The sequence below is a fragment of the Pelophylax lessonae genome (assembly GCF_965119305.1).
Source record: "Pelophylax lessonae genome assembly, chromosome: 2".
Taxonomy (NCBI): domain Eukaryota; kingdom Metazoa; phylum Chordata; class Amphibia; order Anura; family Ranidae; genus Pelophylax; species Pelophylax lessonae.
In genome coordinates, this window is record NC_138769.1 from 455846619 (window position 1) to 455860445 (window position 13827).

The 13827-nt window shown below is 42.5% G+C and overlaps 1 protein-coding gene across 2 annotated transcripts in view; it reads right to left on the minus strand.

The window, feature by feature from the left end:
* ATP10A (ATPase phospholipid transporting 10A (putative)) overlaps nucleotides 1-13827 on the minus strand; it is a 454793-nt gene that overhangs the window by 217214 nt on the left and 223752 nt on the right. For both annotated transcript variants that reach the window (XM_082245265.1, XM_082245266.1), the window contains exon 4: nucleotides 3200-3306. In XM_082245265.1, coding sequence (XP_082101391.1) covers nucleotides 3200-3306 — 107 coding nt within the window. The remainder of the gene's footprint in view (nucleotides 1-3199; nucleotides 3307-13827) is intronic.

Genomic DNA, 13827 nt, shown 5'->3' on the forward strand with positions numbered 1-13827 from the left:
TCCAACAGAGCAGTTGAAGACTATGCTCGCAAAAGCAGATCGTCCAGATACCCCAGTACCGCTATCCCCCACTGACGCAGCAATGCTAGCACCAGGGCCAATACCTTTGTGAAAATCCACGTATGGGGGCGACGGCGAGACCAAAAGGTAATGCCACAAACTGATAATGCTCCTCACCCATGGTAAAGCGGAGGAAGTGCTGGTGGTCGGCACATATTGGGATGTGAAGGTAGGTGTCCTTGATGTCGATGGTGGCGAGGAAATCCCCCTGATGTAGGGACGCCACTACTGTGTGAATAGATTCAATTCGGAACTTCTGTATCCGCACAAAGCAGTTTAGCGCCTTGAGGTCCAGAGTTGGACGCACCTTGCCTTCCTTCCTGGGAACTGTAAACTGGTTTGAGTAAAAACCTTAAAAATGTTCCGATGTCAGAACTGGAACAATCACCCCTTGAAGTAACAAGTCTTACACTGCCCCATAGAGATCCCTTAAGCAATCCAGGGACAAGTGCAGGTTGGAAGGGAAGAATCTTTCCTTAGGGTACGATCAAACCTCGATCTAGTCGCCGGAGCGAATGACTTCATGGACCCACTTGTCCTGGATCAGGGAGGTCCACGGATCCGGAAACCAGCAAAGAGGTCCTCCCACCCCAGATACAGGTGAGGGCGCCCCTTCATGCGGAGGAAGTCTTGTCCGCAAGTCTGGCAGAACCCGCTCGGGGCTTGCCAGACCAAGATCTCTTAGAATCCCTGGCGGAGGCCCGAAAGGGCTTTGATCTCTTGTCTTGAGACCCTGAGGGACGAAACGGTTCCGGTCTGTGACAGGACTCCTTACCCTTAGGCCTTTGATGAGGTCATCTAAGGAAGCTACAAACAGGCAACCCCCCCCAAATGGAAGATCGGATAAGGCCTTCTTAGAAGCCTGGTCCGCAGACTATCATTTCAGCCAGATAATACGCTGCAGGACCACCGCTGAGAGACAGTCTAGAAATCAAGGGAGCGGCACCCAAAGAGGCATCACAGACAAAATTTAGCCCTTGGACCAACTAATCCACCAGCTGCGCAAAGGCGGGGGGGGGGGGGGAGCGGTTCCCCCTCCAGGTGCCGGCAAAGTTTTGTCCACTCTGTCATAACTTGCGACACAAAGGCAAAAGTACTGGTCTATGTGCTGAACCAGCCACAGTGAACATACGGCGCGTCAAAGCCTCCACAGATCGGGCTGATAGGAGGTTGAAGACTGGGGACTCTTCACCTGGGATTACGATGCTTTAGTAAACCTGGAAACCAGGGAGTCCACTACTGGAGGAACAGTTTCAGGGGGTTTCGGGCACCCGCACTGTTTTATGACAATATTGTCCGGGGGAGGGGGGGGGGGGGCAGCAGCACAAAAAAACTATCCTGACAGAATAGAAAGAAAAAAATTGCCTGGACCAGAGATCCCAGCAGGGAACTAGGTCCTTTCTCCTGACTAGGCAGAAAAAAACTGAATACCTATAGCAAAGTGTGGGAGTATACTCCCTGGGTTTGCCCCATAGGCATAGTCAAGTTTTTGTCTGCCTAGTGTCCTACTCCTGTAGGGGGCAGTATAACCCAATATTCAAGAAGATAAGGAGCTGTGTACAGTGTCCTAATCCTATCAATCTTGCTTGTAATGAGTTTGTCTTTTATTCTTTGAATAGGCATTAAAGCGAACTGAGCCATAAGTGGGAGCGAGTACCTGACAAAACCAGGTACCCACTCCACCCCACAAAAGGTGCCAAAATGTGGCCGGGGGGGGGGGGGGGTTATAGAAGGCAGACCTTTTGGGTGAGAATCAAGTATAACTAAAGGCAAAAGGCGGAATCTTCCAATGGGGATACTAGTGTGGGGACACTAGGTGACTTGGGGGGGGCCCCAAGGGTATCCCTTCATTTGCAGGAATGTTCTCTCACTTCCTGTTTGGCTGTAGGACAGGAAATTAATGGAATCTCTGCAGTAGGACAAAGATGATGACAGAAAAAATCTGGCAGGGGTTAGAACCTTCCCTTGCTCTACCCAAAATGAAAAAAACATTTTGCCTATAGTTCTACTTTAAAGTACTTTTGTAAACACTCAGCCCTCTAAAAGCGGTGGGCTGCCAGCTCACAGGACAGCGGATTGCATTTCCAGTAGACCACGGGTATTTTCCTCTACATGCAGGGTCTTTAAAAGTGATAAAAAAAATATGAAAACTGTACTGAATACCAGGGATGTACTGCATTCTGCCAAGATACGTTTTAAAGTATATTTTAATCCCAAAAAATTAAGGGGCGTTTCACACCTGAATCGCACAGAAGGAGATTCCTGAGCGTTCCCGTATGTTTTGCGATTTTGCAGCCCTTCCCTTCATGCCCTGATAACAGGAAGAACTGCACTCAGTGTTTTTTTCCTTAATGCACAGAATGCATTAAAAGGAGACGTACAGCCAAAGCTCATTTGGCTGTACTTCTGCGGATCACAGGAGTGCAGTTCGTTCTGAACTCCTGTGACCCATTTTAGCAGACACCGAAATAAAGCCTGCTGTTGGCTGGCATCACAGAGCCGGTTGAGGCTGGGGCAAGATCACGACAATTAAGTTGGGATCTGCCCACATGCCTAGACATGCACCCGACTTAGCCTCTCAGCTAGCCACTGAGAACCCGAGCCGGCCGCTCCCGCCTCCTTCACAGCACAGCGCTCCAGTGAGTGAGGGGGGGTTTGGAAAAGCAGCAGAGAGTGGTGACTAGTTCTCAGAGCTCTTTAAGCAGAGAGCTGGTGACTGTCAATCGATTGGCAGTGTTTGATCACTCGGTTCCCAGTCTTAGAGCTGGCAGAGGACAGATGCTGCATCCACCTAGGTAAAAAGGGCTTAAAAAAAAATCCCATACATCTCAGAAGGTTATAAAAAAAAAAAAAAAACCTTCAGCCTTTAAAGCCACTAAGTCCCAGATACAATGATCACCAAACAAGTGGGAAGTAAATTTACTCAAACAGAACACAGACTGCAAAAAAACCTGACAAACATTGTAAATCTTTCCCATTCTATCCAAAACCGAACCTTTCTATACTTTAACCTGCATCTACATAGACTATTTGAGTCCAACACAAGAGCTTATATTCAGGTGGTCACAGAAAATAACTTGATTCTTGGTCTATGTTTTTTTTTTATTCAAAAGTGACATGCATTAGTATGAATCAGTACCTGCATAGACAACAATGCCAGAGACGACCTCTGTGTTCCTCAGAGTGCATCCACGTAACAGGAGATTCTCTTTGTGAAGACCAGATTTCTTTCCATTTTTATGAACCCTAGAAGATAAAAGTAGGGCATGCCATAAAGACGACATCTCAGGAATCCTATCATAAAATATCCCACAAATTAGTAGCTTAAGTTTTTCAAGCCTCCATCTGGTACAAGTCTTGCAAGACATTGATTTTTAAGGCAGAGAACCACTGCAAACAATCCCCACTGTTTGATTAAAAAAAGCACTATAATCTGCTCTTTCACATACCGGGCCATTGGTACCATCAGGAGGAATGTCACTTTGCTTGGCACTGCTTGCACTTCGCTTATCAAACACCCTGTATTCATGGCACACTGTACTCTTCGCCTGTATTCCACAATATATTTTACAGATTGAAAACCGATCTGTAAACACAGTGATACAGAGAGCACAAGGTGCCATGAATACAGGTGCATTCTTCCCCACCTTCTTCAACAGCCTTTGCTCTGCACATTCAGGTGATTTTTACCACTGCTTAATAGCAGATATATCCTGCCACCTAAATCGGTTTAACTTTTCTACAGAAGTGGTGAAAAAGCATTAGGATGTGTGGAGAAAAACTGTGATAATGCAGACATTACAGCGGTTTATTAAATGTACATCTAAATCTCCAAACAGGCAGCAGTGTCTTTGATCTCACACTGTAGATATACAACTAGGATGCTGTAGGCTCACTCACATACCAGGAAGGGCACCTCAATATTTCAGGATGAATTTCAGACAAAGAAGGGTTATTTAAAGAGGAAGTAAACCCTCCTCTGACACTTTTACCTATAGGTAAGCCTATGATAAGGCTTACCTATAGGTATTGTAAATATCTCCTAAACATGTACTGGCGCATGCGCTCTGAAGGAACAGCCGCTGGTGCTGTTCCTTCAGAGTCCCGTGCCGTGACCGTCGGCTCCCGCGCGCATGCGTGAGAGTGACATCACCGCGGCTCCGGCCAATCAGATGGCCGGATGCCGCGATCCCGGGCGACTGGACATCCAGTCGCCCGTCATACAGGTAAGCGGGCGGCACGGCGGGGGCTCGTTCTAAGGTATTTCATAATGAGCTAGTATGCGGTGCATACTAGCTCATTATGTCTTTCTCTTTCAGGTTGCGAAAAAAAAAAAAATCTATGGGTTTACAACCTCTAACACTTATAGATGTTCCCTCCTTATAACATAAATCTTTGTTATTTGAGTTTAGGCCCACTTTAACGTCACTTTAAAAAAAAAAAAAAATGAATTAGGAGGCCCTTTGCTGGAATTCACAATTGTCCTTTTCACTCCCCAGCATAAAAAAAAAAAATGGTAGATGGGATGGATGACTCAAATATTAATTGACAATTACACTGCAGTGTATATTCCAGTTGGAAAGAAAGATATGAACTGCTACAGATGATACTAATTAATTTGTTTTGTTTGCTTTATTGTTGACCATTTGATACTTTGTGTAGCAGAGGCATCCAGAGTGCAAACATACATACATCGCTCAAAAAGTAATGTTTTTAGAAACATTTTGCCTTAGGAAAGTTTTAATAACTAGAAGCATTCTAATGATTTGTATTTGACAAAGATGCTCTAGGATTTAGGGTTCCTGGCAATGGGATCTCCTTTTTGAGCCTATTTCCTAGAGCACGCCCCCATCTGTTGGTCTGTGCCCAAAGGGTGTAGGAAAGGGAACAATCCAGTTGATGCAAGTCATATGTGCAGCTACAAAAGCACACAATCAGAAGTCTCTGGAGTTCACATTCCAGTGCAGTATTCCAATGGTTCAGGCACACTTCTTGGAAAAAGCATTTTGTGATAAACTATTGCTCTGCTTTCTGAGGTGTGGAGATAAAGAATTCTGGGCAGGGATGCCATTCACATGTCTGATTTTTAGCCTCGCTTTCCTAAGTGTTAAAGCTAAAGTTTTTTTTTTTTTTTTAAAGGAGAAGTACAGCCAAAGCTTGTTTGGGTGTACTTCTCCTGTGGATCACAGGAGTGCAGTTTGTTCTGCACTCCTGTAAACCGTTTTCAGGCTGACATCACAGAGCCAGTCCAGGCTCGGGAAAGATCGCTACCATAGGGCCTAGATCCGCCCACATGCCTGGACAGGCACCTGGCTCTCTGCTCTCAACACTAGAGATGTACCGAACTGTTCGCCGGCGGACAGTTCCCGGCGAACTTAGCATGTTCGCGTTTGCCGCTGCGGGCGAACATATGCGATGTTCAGTCCGCCCCCTATAATACATCATTGAGGCAAACTTTGACCCTGAACTTCACAGTCAGCAGGCACATTTCCAGCCAATCAGCATACCTCCCTCCCACACCCTCTCACCTCCTATAAATAAGCAAGGGCAGCATCCATCTTAGATCATTCTGAAGCAGTGTGTTAGTGAGAGCAGGGAGAGTGTTGCTGCTGCTGTTAATAGCTAGGGACAGTTGTTAGTCAGTGTTCCTGGTCTTGCTAGTCAGTGTTCTTGGTCCACTACTGCTGTAAGGACAGCATCCTGACAGCACCCCAAAAAGCCCTTCTAAGTAATTTATATATATATATATATATATATCTCTCTATCTAGTGTCCCCAAAAGCCCTTTTAAGGGCTGGTAATTGAGTATATATATATATATATATATATATATATATATATATATATATATATATATATATATATATATATATATATATATATATATATATATATAGTACACTGCAGTTGCCTGCCCGCTGTGTGTGAGAGGCCACAGACCCACCACAGACTGTACTGTGTGCACACCACACTCATTTCGGGTGGCACAGGCACAGTACCTTGCATTTTAAAAAAATATTTTTTTTTTCCTCTGTCATAATTGCAGTGAGTGCTGTGTCAGGTCCACAGAGTGCACTTTACCCACTGCAGTGCACTGCCCACCACTGATATATATACGGTGGCACTGCATCTTGTTGCAAATTGAAAAAAAAAAATATTTTTTTATTATTGCAGTTGCCTGGGCTGCCAGTGACTGTCAGGTCCACAGAGTGTACTGTACCCACTGTAGTGCCACTGCATGCCCACCCACAACTGATATATATACGGTGGCACAGCAGCTTGCAAAGTAAAAATATATATATTTTTTTTATAATTGCAGTTGCCTGGGTGCCAGTGACTGTCAGGTCCACAGAGTGTACTGTGCCCACTGCAGTGCCACTGCCCACCCACCACTGATATATACGGTGGCAGGCATGACTTTTTTTGGATTAGTGTCTGGGGGGGGGGGGGTCTAAAAAGCGTACCTGTGAAGTTTCAGCTCTGTAGCATGTCCAGAACCAGAAAAAAAGATCATATAGGTGTAAAAGGGGTTCCCACCATCCCTGCTCTACTAAAAAATTATCTTTTTTTCTGGTTCTGGACATGCTACATAGAAACATAGAAACATAGAATGTGTCGGCAGATAAGAACCATTTGGCCCATCTAGTCTGCCCAATATATCTGAATCCTATGAATAGTCCCTGGCCCTATCTTGTATGAAGGATAGCCTTATGCCTATCCCATGCATGCTTAAACTCCTTCACTGTATTTGCAGCTACCACTTCTGCAGGAAGGTTATTCCATGCATCCACTACTCTCTCAGTAAAGTAATACTTCCTCATATTACTTTTAAACCTTTGCCCCTCTAATTTAAAACTGTGTCCTCTTGTGGTAGTTTTTCTTCTTTTAAATATGCTCTCCTCCTTTACCGAGTTGATTCCCTTTATGTATTTAAATGTTTCTATCATATCCCCTCTGTCTCTTCTTTCTTCCAAGCTATACATGTTAAGGTCCTTTATCCTTTCCTGGTAAGTTTTTTCCTGCAATCCATGTACTAGTTTAGTAGCTCTTCTCTGAACTCTCTCTAGAGTATCTATATCCTTCTGGAGATATGGCCTCCAGTACTGCGCACAATACTCCAAGTGAGGTCTCACCAGTGTTCTGTACAGCGGCATAAGCACTTCTCTCTTTCTACTGCTTATACCTCTCCCTATACATCCAAGCATTCTGCTGGCATTTCGTGCTGCTCTATTACATTGTCTTCCCACCTTTAAGTCTTCTGAAATAATTACTCCTAAATCCCTTTCCTCAGATACTGAGGTCAGGACTGTGTCAAATATTCTATATTCTGCCCTTGGGTTTTTACGCCCCAGGTGCATTATCTTGCACTTATCCACATTAAATTTCAGTTGCCAGAGTTCTGACCATTCTTCTAGTTTTCCTAAATCCTTTTCCATTTGGCGTTTCCCTCCAGGAACATCAACCCTGTTACATATCTTTGTGTCATCAGCAAAAAGACAAACCTTACCATCGAGGCCTTTTGCAATATCACTTATGAAGATATTAAACAAAATTGGTCCCAGTACAGATCCCTGAGGTACCCCACTGGTAACATGACCTTGTTCTGAATGTTCTCCATTGACTACAACCCTCTGTTGTCTGTCACTCAGCCACTGCCTAATCCACTCAACAATATGGGAGTCCATGCTCAATGACTGCAGTTTATTGATAAGTCTTCTATGTGGGACAGTGTCAAAAGCCTTACTAAAATCTAGATATGCAATGTCTACTGCACCTCCACCGTCTATTATTTTAGTCACCCAGTCAAAAAAATCTATAAGATTTGTTTGACATGATCTCCCTGAAGTAAACCCATGTTGTTTTTCATCTTGCAATCCATGGGATTTAAGATGTTCCACAATCCTATCCTTTAATAGGGTTTCCATTAATTTGCCTACTATTGATGTCAGACTCACTGGTCTATAGTTGCTCGATTCCTCCCTACTACCTTTCTTGTGAATGGGCACGACATTTGCCAATTTCCAATCTTCCGGGACGACTCCTGTTACTAATGATTGGTTAAATAGATCTGTTAATGGTTTTGCCAGCTCACCACTAAGCTCTTTTAATAATCTTGGGTGTATCCCATCAGGACCCTGTGACTTATTTGTCTTCACTTTAGACAGCAATCTTAGAATGTCTTCCTCTGTAAAGACACATGCATGAAATGATTCATTAGTCATCCTTTCAAGTGGAGGTCCTTCTCCTTTTTCTTCTGTAAAAACTGAACAGAAGTATTCATTAAGGCAGTCAGCTAGCCCTTTATTTTCTTCTACATACCTTCCGTCCTTTGTTTTTAATTTAGTTATTCCTTGTTTTAATTTCCTTTTTTCATTTATATATCTGAAGAATGTCTTATCCCCCTTTTTCATAGACTGAGCTAGTTTTTCTTCTGCCTGCGCTTTAGAAGTTCTTATAACTTGCTTGGCCTCTTTCTGCCTAATCTTGTAGATTTCCTTATCTTCATTGCTCTGGGTTTTTTTATAATTACAAAATGCTAGCTTTTTATTTTTAATGATTTGGGCCACTTCTGCTGAGTACCACAGTGGTCTCTTCCTTTTTTTGCTTTTACTGACAAGTCTAATGCAATTTTCTGTTGCCTTCAATAATGCACCTTTTAAGTAGTCCCATTTCTCCTGGACTCCATGTAATCCGTTCCAGTCTGATAAGGACTCATTTATGACTAATTTCATTTTTGAAAAGTCTGTTTTTCTAAAATCTAAAACTTTTGTTTTTGTGTGGTGTGACTCTTTCACAGTTCTTATATTAAACCACACTGACTGGTGATCACTAGATCCCAAGGTTTCGCCTACAATGACATCATATACCGAATCCCCATTTGTGAATACCAGATCCAAAATGGCCTCCCTCCGGGTTGGCTCCTCAACCACTTGTTGCAGAGACAACCCCAGTAGGGAATTTAGAATATCTGTACTCCTGGTAGAACTTGCTATTTTGGTTTTCCAGTTTATATCTGGAAGATTGAAATCTCCCATAATGATAACTTCTCCTTTCATTGTCATTTTAGCTATTTCTTCAACTAGTAGATCATCTAGTTCTTTAACTTGACCAGGTGGTCTATATATCACACCTACACGAGTTACTGCATGATTAGCAAACTGCAACGTAACCCAAACTGACTCTATGTTGGCCTCACCAACTTGTATTAGGTTAGATTTAATGCTATCTTTCACATACAGGGCCACTCCTCCTCCTTTCTTGCCTACTCTGTCTCTTCTGTATAAAGAGTACCCTGGTATGGTTATGTCCCAGTCATTTCTTTCATTAAACCATGTCTCCGTAACAGCCACTAAATCTACATTCTCAGATTCCATTATTGACCCAAGTTCATTGATTTTTTTTACCTAAACTGCGAGCATTTGTAGACAGGACTCTGAGCTTATCATTTCTTAACCTCTGTGCTTCTGACCTGTTCTGGCATTGTTTCGGGGGGCAATTGGACTCTTGTATTTTCACTCTTTTGCCCCCCCTTCCTAGTTTAAATACTCTTTCGCAAATTCTTGGAGTTGTTCACTAAGTACATTTGTTCCTTTGAGAGAAAGGTGCAAACCATCTTTTTTGTACAGTTCCTTTCTATTCCAAGTAGAGCTATCATGAGAAACAAAGCCAAATCCTTGCTCTTGACACCATTTACTAAGCCATATGTTGAACTCCTTTATGCGCCTCTGCCTATCATTCTGAACATTATGCACAGGCAGAACTTCAGAAAATGAAATGGTGGATGCAAAATGCTGTATGTCATTTCCAAGTGTGATAAAAGATTTTTTCACCTCTGACATTTCATTGCAAGCCAGGTCATTTGTCCCTAGATGGACAAGAACATCCACGTCCCCTTCCTGCTTTGCTTGCTTAACAATATTAATAATACGTCTTCTATCTCGCCTAGCAGTAGCACCAGGGAGACATCTCACAGAACCATTTTCTTTAAGCTCCACACTTCTTATGATTGAATCACCCAGCAACAGCTGCTTCCTTTGAGACTTCACTTTATCTTTTTTGTCCTTGGCTGCAGTCTTGCATACATTAGACATAGGAGTCGATGGTTTCTCACCCTCTGTGCTTGAGTCCATATCCATGTTGTCCTTACATTCTGAGAGTGCTGCAAATGAATTTTGGAGAACCACCGACTGTGGGACTTGTCTTCTATCCACCACTCTAAGTCTTCCAGAACCTACAGTAACCCATCTGCCATTTCTGGGGGTCCTCTGTGGCAGTGGCATTGCAGCAGTCCCAGCTGGAGTTTGTTTAACAGATAATTTAAATATCTCTGATTTCAAAAATGCAATTTCCTGCTGCAGTAAGGAGAATTGCCTACAGATCTGACAGCATCCGAATCTCCAAAGAGTGGAACATGAAATAAATGCACAACAATTCCTGCACTGAACCAAGTCTGCCATTTTAAAGAGGAGAAAAAAAAAAAATGTAAATTTAAGTCAAACAAATCTTACCTTTTTTTTTTTTTTAGTTTTCCACCTTCCAGCCTACCTCCTGACTATCTCCTGCAATATCTCTCCAATGTACTTAAAATGGTGTACTTGAATGGTGTACTTGCAGCTAATTGAATTAGGCCAGCTAATTAGTATTTCTCTATATATACACACTCCTTCACAGCTCCTCCCCCAGCAACAATTCTAACACCTTAATGGGCTAGTCTCATTAGCAAATGCAAATAGCAAACACCTGACCAAATTCCTTTCCCCTTCTCAAGCAATAGCCAGCAAAAAATACAGATGAGTCAGTTGCAAACTCCAAGCCAATCTCTTGCAGTATCTATTCAATCTCTTCAGTTTCCTGCAATATCTATTCAATGTACTTAAAATGGTGTACTTGAATGGTGTACTTGCAGCTAATTGAATTAGGCCAGCTAATTAGTATTTCTCTATATATACACACTCCTTCACAGCTCCTCCCCCAGCAACAATTCTAACACCTTAATGGGCTAGTCTCATTAGCAAATGCAAATAGCAAACACCTGACCAAATTCCTTTCCCCTTCTCAAGCAATAGCCAGCAAAAAATACAGATGAGTCAGTTGCAAACTCCAAGCCAATCTCTTGCAGTATCTATTCAATCTCTTCAGTTTCCTGCAATATCTCTTCAATGTACTTAAAATGATGTACTTGAATGGTGTACTTGCAGCTAATTGAATTAGAGCTGAAACTTCACAGGTACACTTTTTAGACCCCCTAGACACTAAATCACACAAAAAAAGTTCTTAAAAATTGTCATTTTTGATAGAGAGACAATTATTGGAAAACTTAAAAAAAAAATTAAAAAAAAAAAAATTTCTTTGGATTTAATTGTCTGTGGGGGGGGGGGTCTAAAAAGTGTACCTGTGAAGTTTCAGCTCTGTAGCATGTCCAGAACCAGAAAAAAAAATAGAATTAGGGTTAGGGCTAGGGTTAGGGTCAGGGCTAAGGTTAGGGTTATTTTTAGTGCTTAGGGTTAGAGGGTTAGAGTTAGAGGGGTAGGGCTACTAACTCTAACCCTAAGTATCTCACCGTAACCCTAACCCTAGCCCCTAACACTAAACCTAACCCTCTAACCATAACCCTAACCCTCTAAGCCTAGCCATAAAAATAACCCTAACCCTAACCCGTATTTTTTTCTGGTTCTGGACATGCTACAGAGCTGAAACTTTACAGGTACACTTTTTAGACCCCCCAGATGCTAAATCCAAAGAAATGTTTTATTTTTATTTTTTTTTTAATTTTTCCAAAAATTGGCTCTCTATCAAAAAAATTACAATTTTAAGAACTTTTTTTGTGTGATTCAGTGTCTGGGGGTCTAAAAAGTGTACCTGTGAAGTTTCAGCTCTGTAGCATGTCCAGAACCAGAAAAAAAATTAGAATTAGGGTTAGGGTTATTTTCAGTGCTTAGGGTTAGACGGTTAGGGTTAGAGGCGTAGGGGTAGGGTTACTAACTCTAACCCCAAGTATCTCACCGTAACCCTAACCCTAACCCTTAAAGCCCAGTTCCTGTCCCATTTTGGTCGGTTCTGGTCTGTTTGCGGTGCGTTAAACAGGGAGTTTGGTCTGTCACTGTGAAGCGGGCGTAACCCTTACACTACCTGATCGATACAACATCATACCTGATCGTATACACACACTGGATGTTTTAAAGCACGTTATTCCAAACAATTTAGGAATGTTAGGTGATTTATGCCCTTTATGGAATAAAACCCGACTCTGCGTCAACTACGTAATTTTCCATGGGAGTTTTGCCATGGATCCCCCTCCGGCATGCCACAGTCCAGGTGTTTGTCCCCTTGAAACAACTTTTCCATTACTATTGTGGCCAGAAAGAGTCCCTGTGGGTTTTAAAATTCGCCTGCCTATTAAAGTCTATGGCGGTTCGCAATGTTCGCCGGTTCGCGAACATTCGCCGATGTTCGCGTTCGCCGTTCGCGAACGGCGAATTTTATGTTCGCGGCATCACTACTCAACACCTGAGTCACCAGCCTTTGCTCAGGGAGCTGTGAGAACTGAGCGATCAGCAGAGTTTGATTGCTTGGTTCTCAGCGTTAGAGCCGGCAGGGGACCAATGCTGCATTCACCTAGGTAAGTTTGATTCTTACATAAGCACAAATACCAATCTTTTCTTCAAAATCAGCAAAAGGGACGATGCCTACATTGAATGAAAAGTACGCATTGTGCTAGTGCCGGATTTGTCCCCTGAACAGTTCAAACCTCTGCCCCACCCTACCAATAACCCTGCAGCTCTGATCTTCCAGTGCTGTGGGTGTTAAAATGAGGCGCTGGACCTGTGACGAGGGCTCATCAAAAATGCCCAGTCTTTTCACCCTGCCCCTAGATCATAAAAGTATACTATAGCTCCTTGATGTGAAAAACTTTATGAAGGAACCTTTCATTCATCCTCCTGTCCTTCATTCATAGAGCGCTTTTCATTGCGGGAAGAGCTAGCACAGCTTCCATGAAGGGACTAGAGATACTTCTCATTCAAGGCAAGTTATTGCAGCATTTACTTTAATGTGAACCTGTGCAATGCCTTGTCATGCATTTTTCTGTGCTATAATGTATGTTTGTTGGAGGTGTGTTGATTTAGTGCAGGGGTTGAAACTGCAATGTGCAAAATATGCATGGTGTGGGGTCATGCCTTGTAGTAATGCAATTAGGGATCGACCGATTATCACCAACACCGATATATCGGGGGCCGATATGCACTTTCCCCGATATATTGGAATCGGCCCCTGAGGTTACAGATATTGCCGATATTTCGGGAAAGTGCTGTACCAGAATGATGCCTGCATCACGGTCGGCTGTCTTGTAATGACAACTGATACAGCTCAGAAGCCGCTCGGCTGTCATTACAAGGAGCGGAAGGGAACAACCCCCCCCTGCCGCGGTCGGCTCTGATCTGGTCTCCATGTAAAAAAAACCCAGAAGTGACTACATGACATCACTTCCATGCACTCGGTGCGAAATTAAAAAATTATGACAGCATTTAAAACAGCCAAACTTAGCGTTTTGAATGCTTTTAAGTGCAGAGGAGGGGTTTGGGCTCTTTTAGACCCCCAGATCCCTCCACAACAGTACCTGTGAAAAAAAAAAAAATTATATTTTATTTATTTATATATATATATATATATATATATATATATATATATATATATATATATATATATATATATATATATATATATATATATTTTTTTTTTTTTTTTTTTTTTTTAAAATGTCAGAAAATAT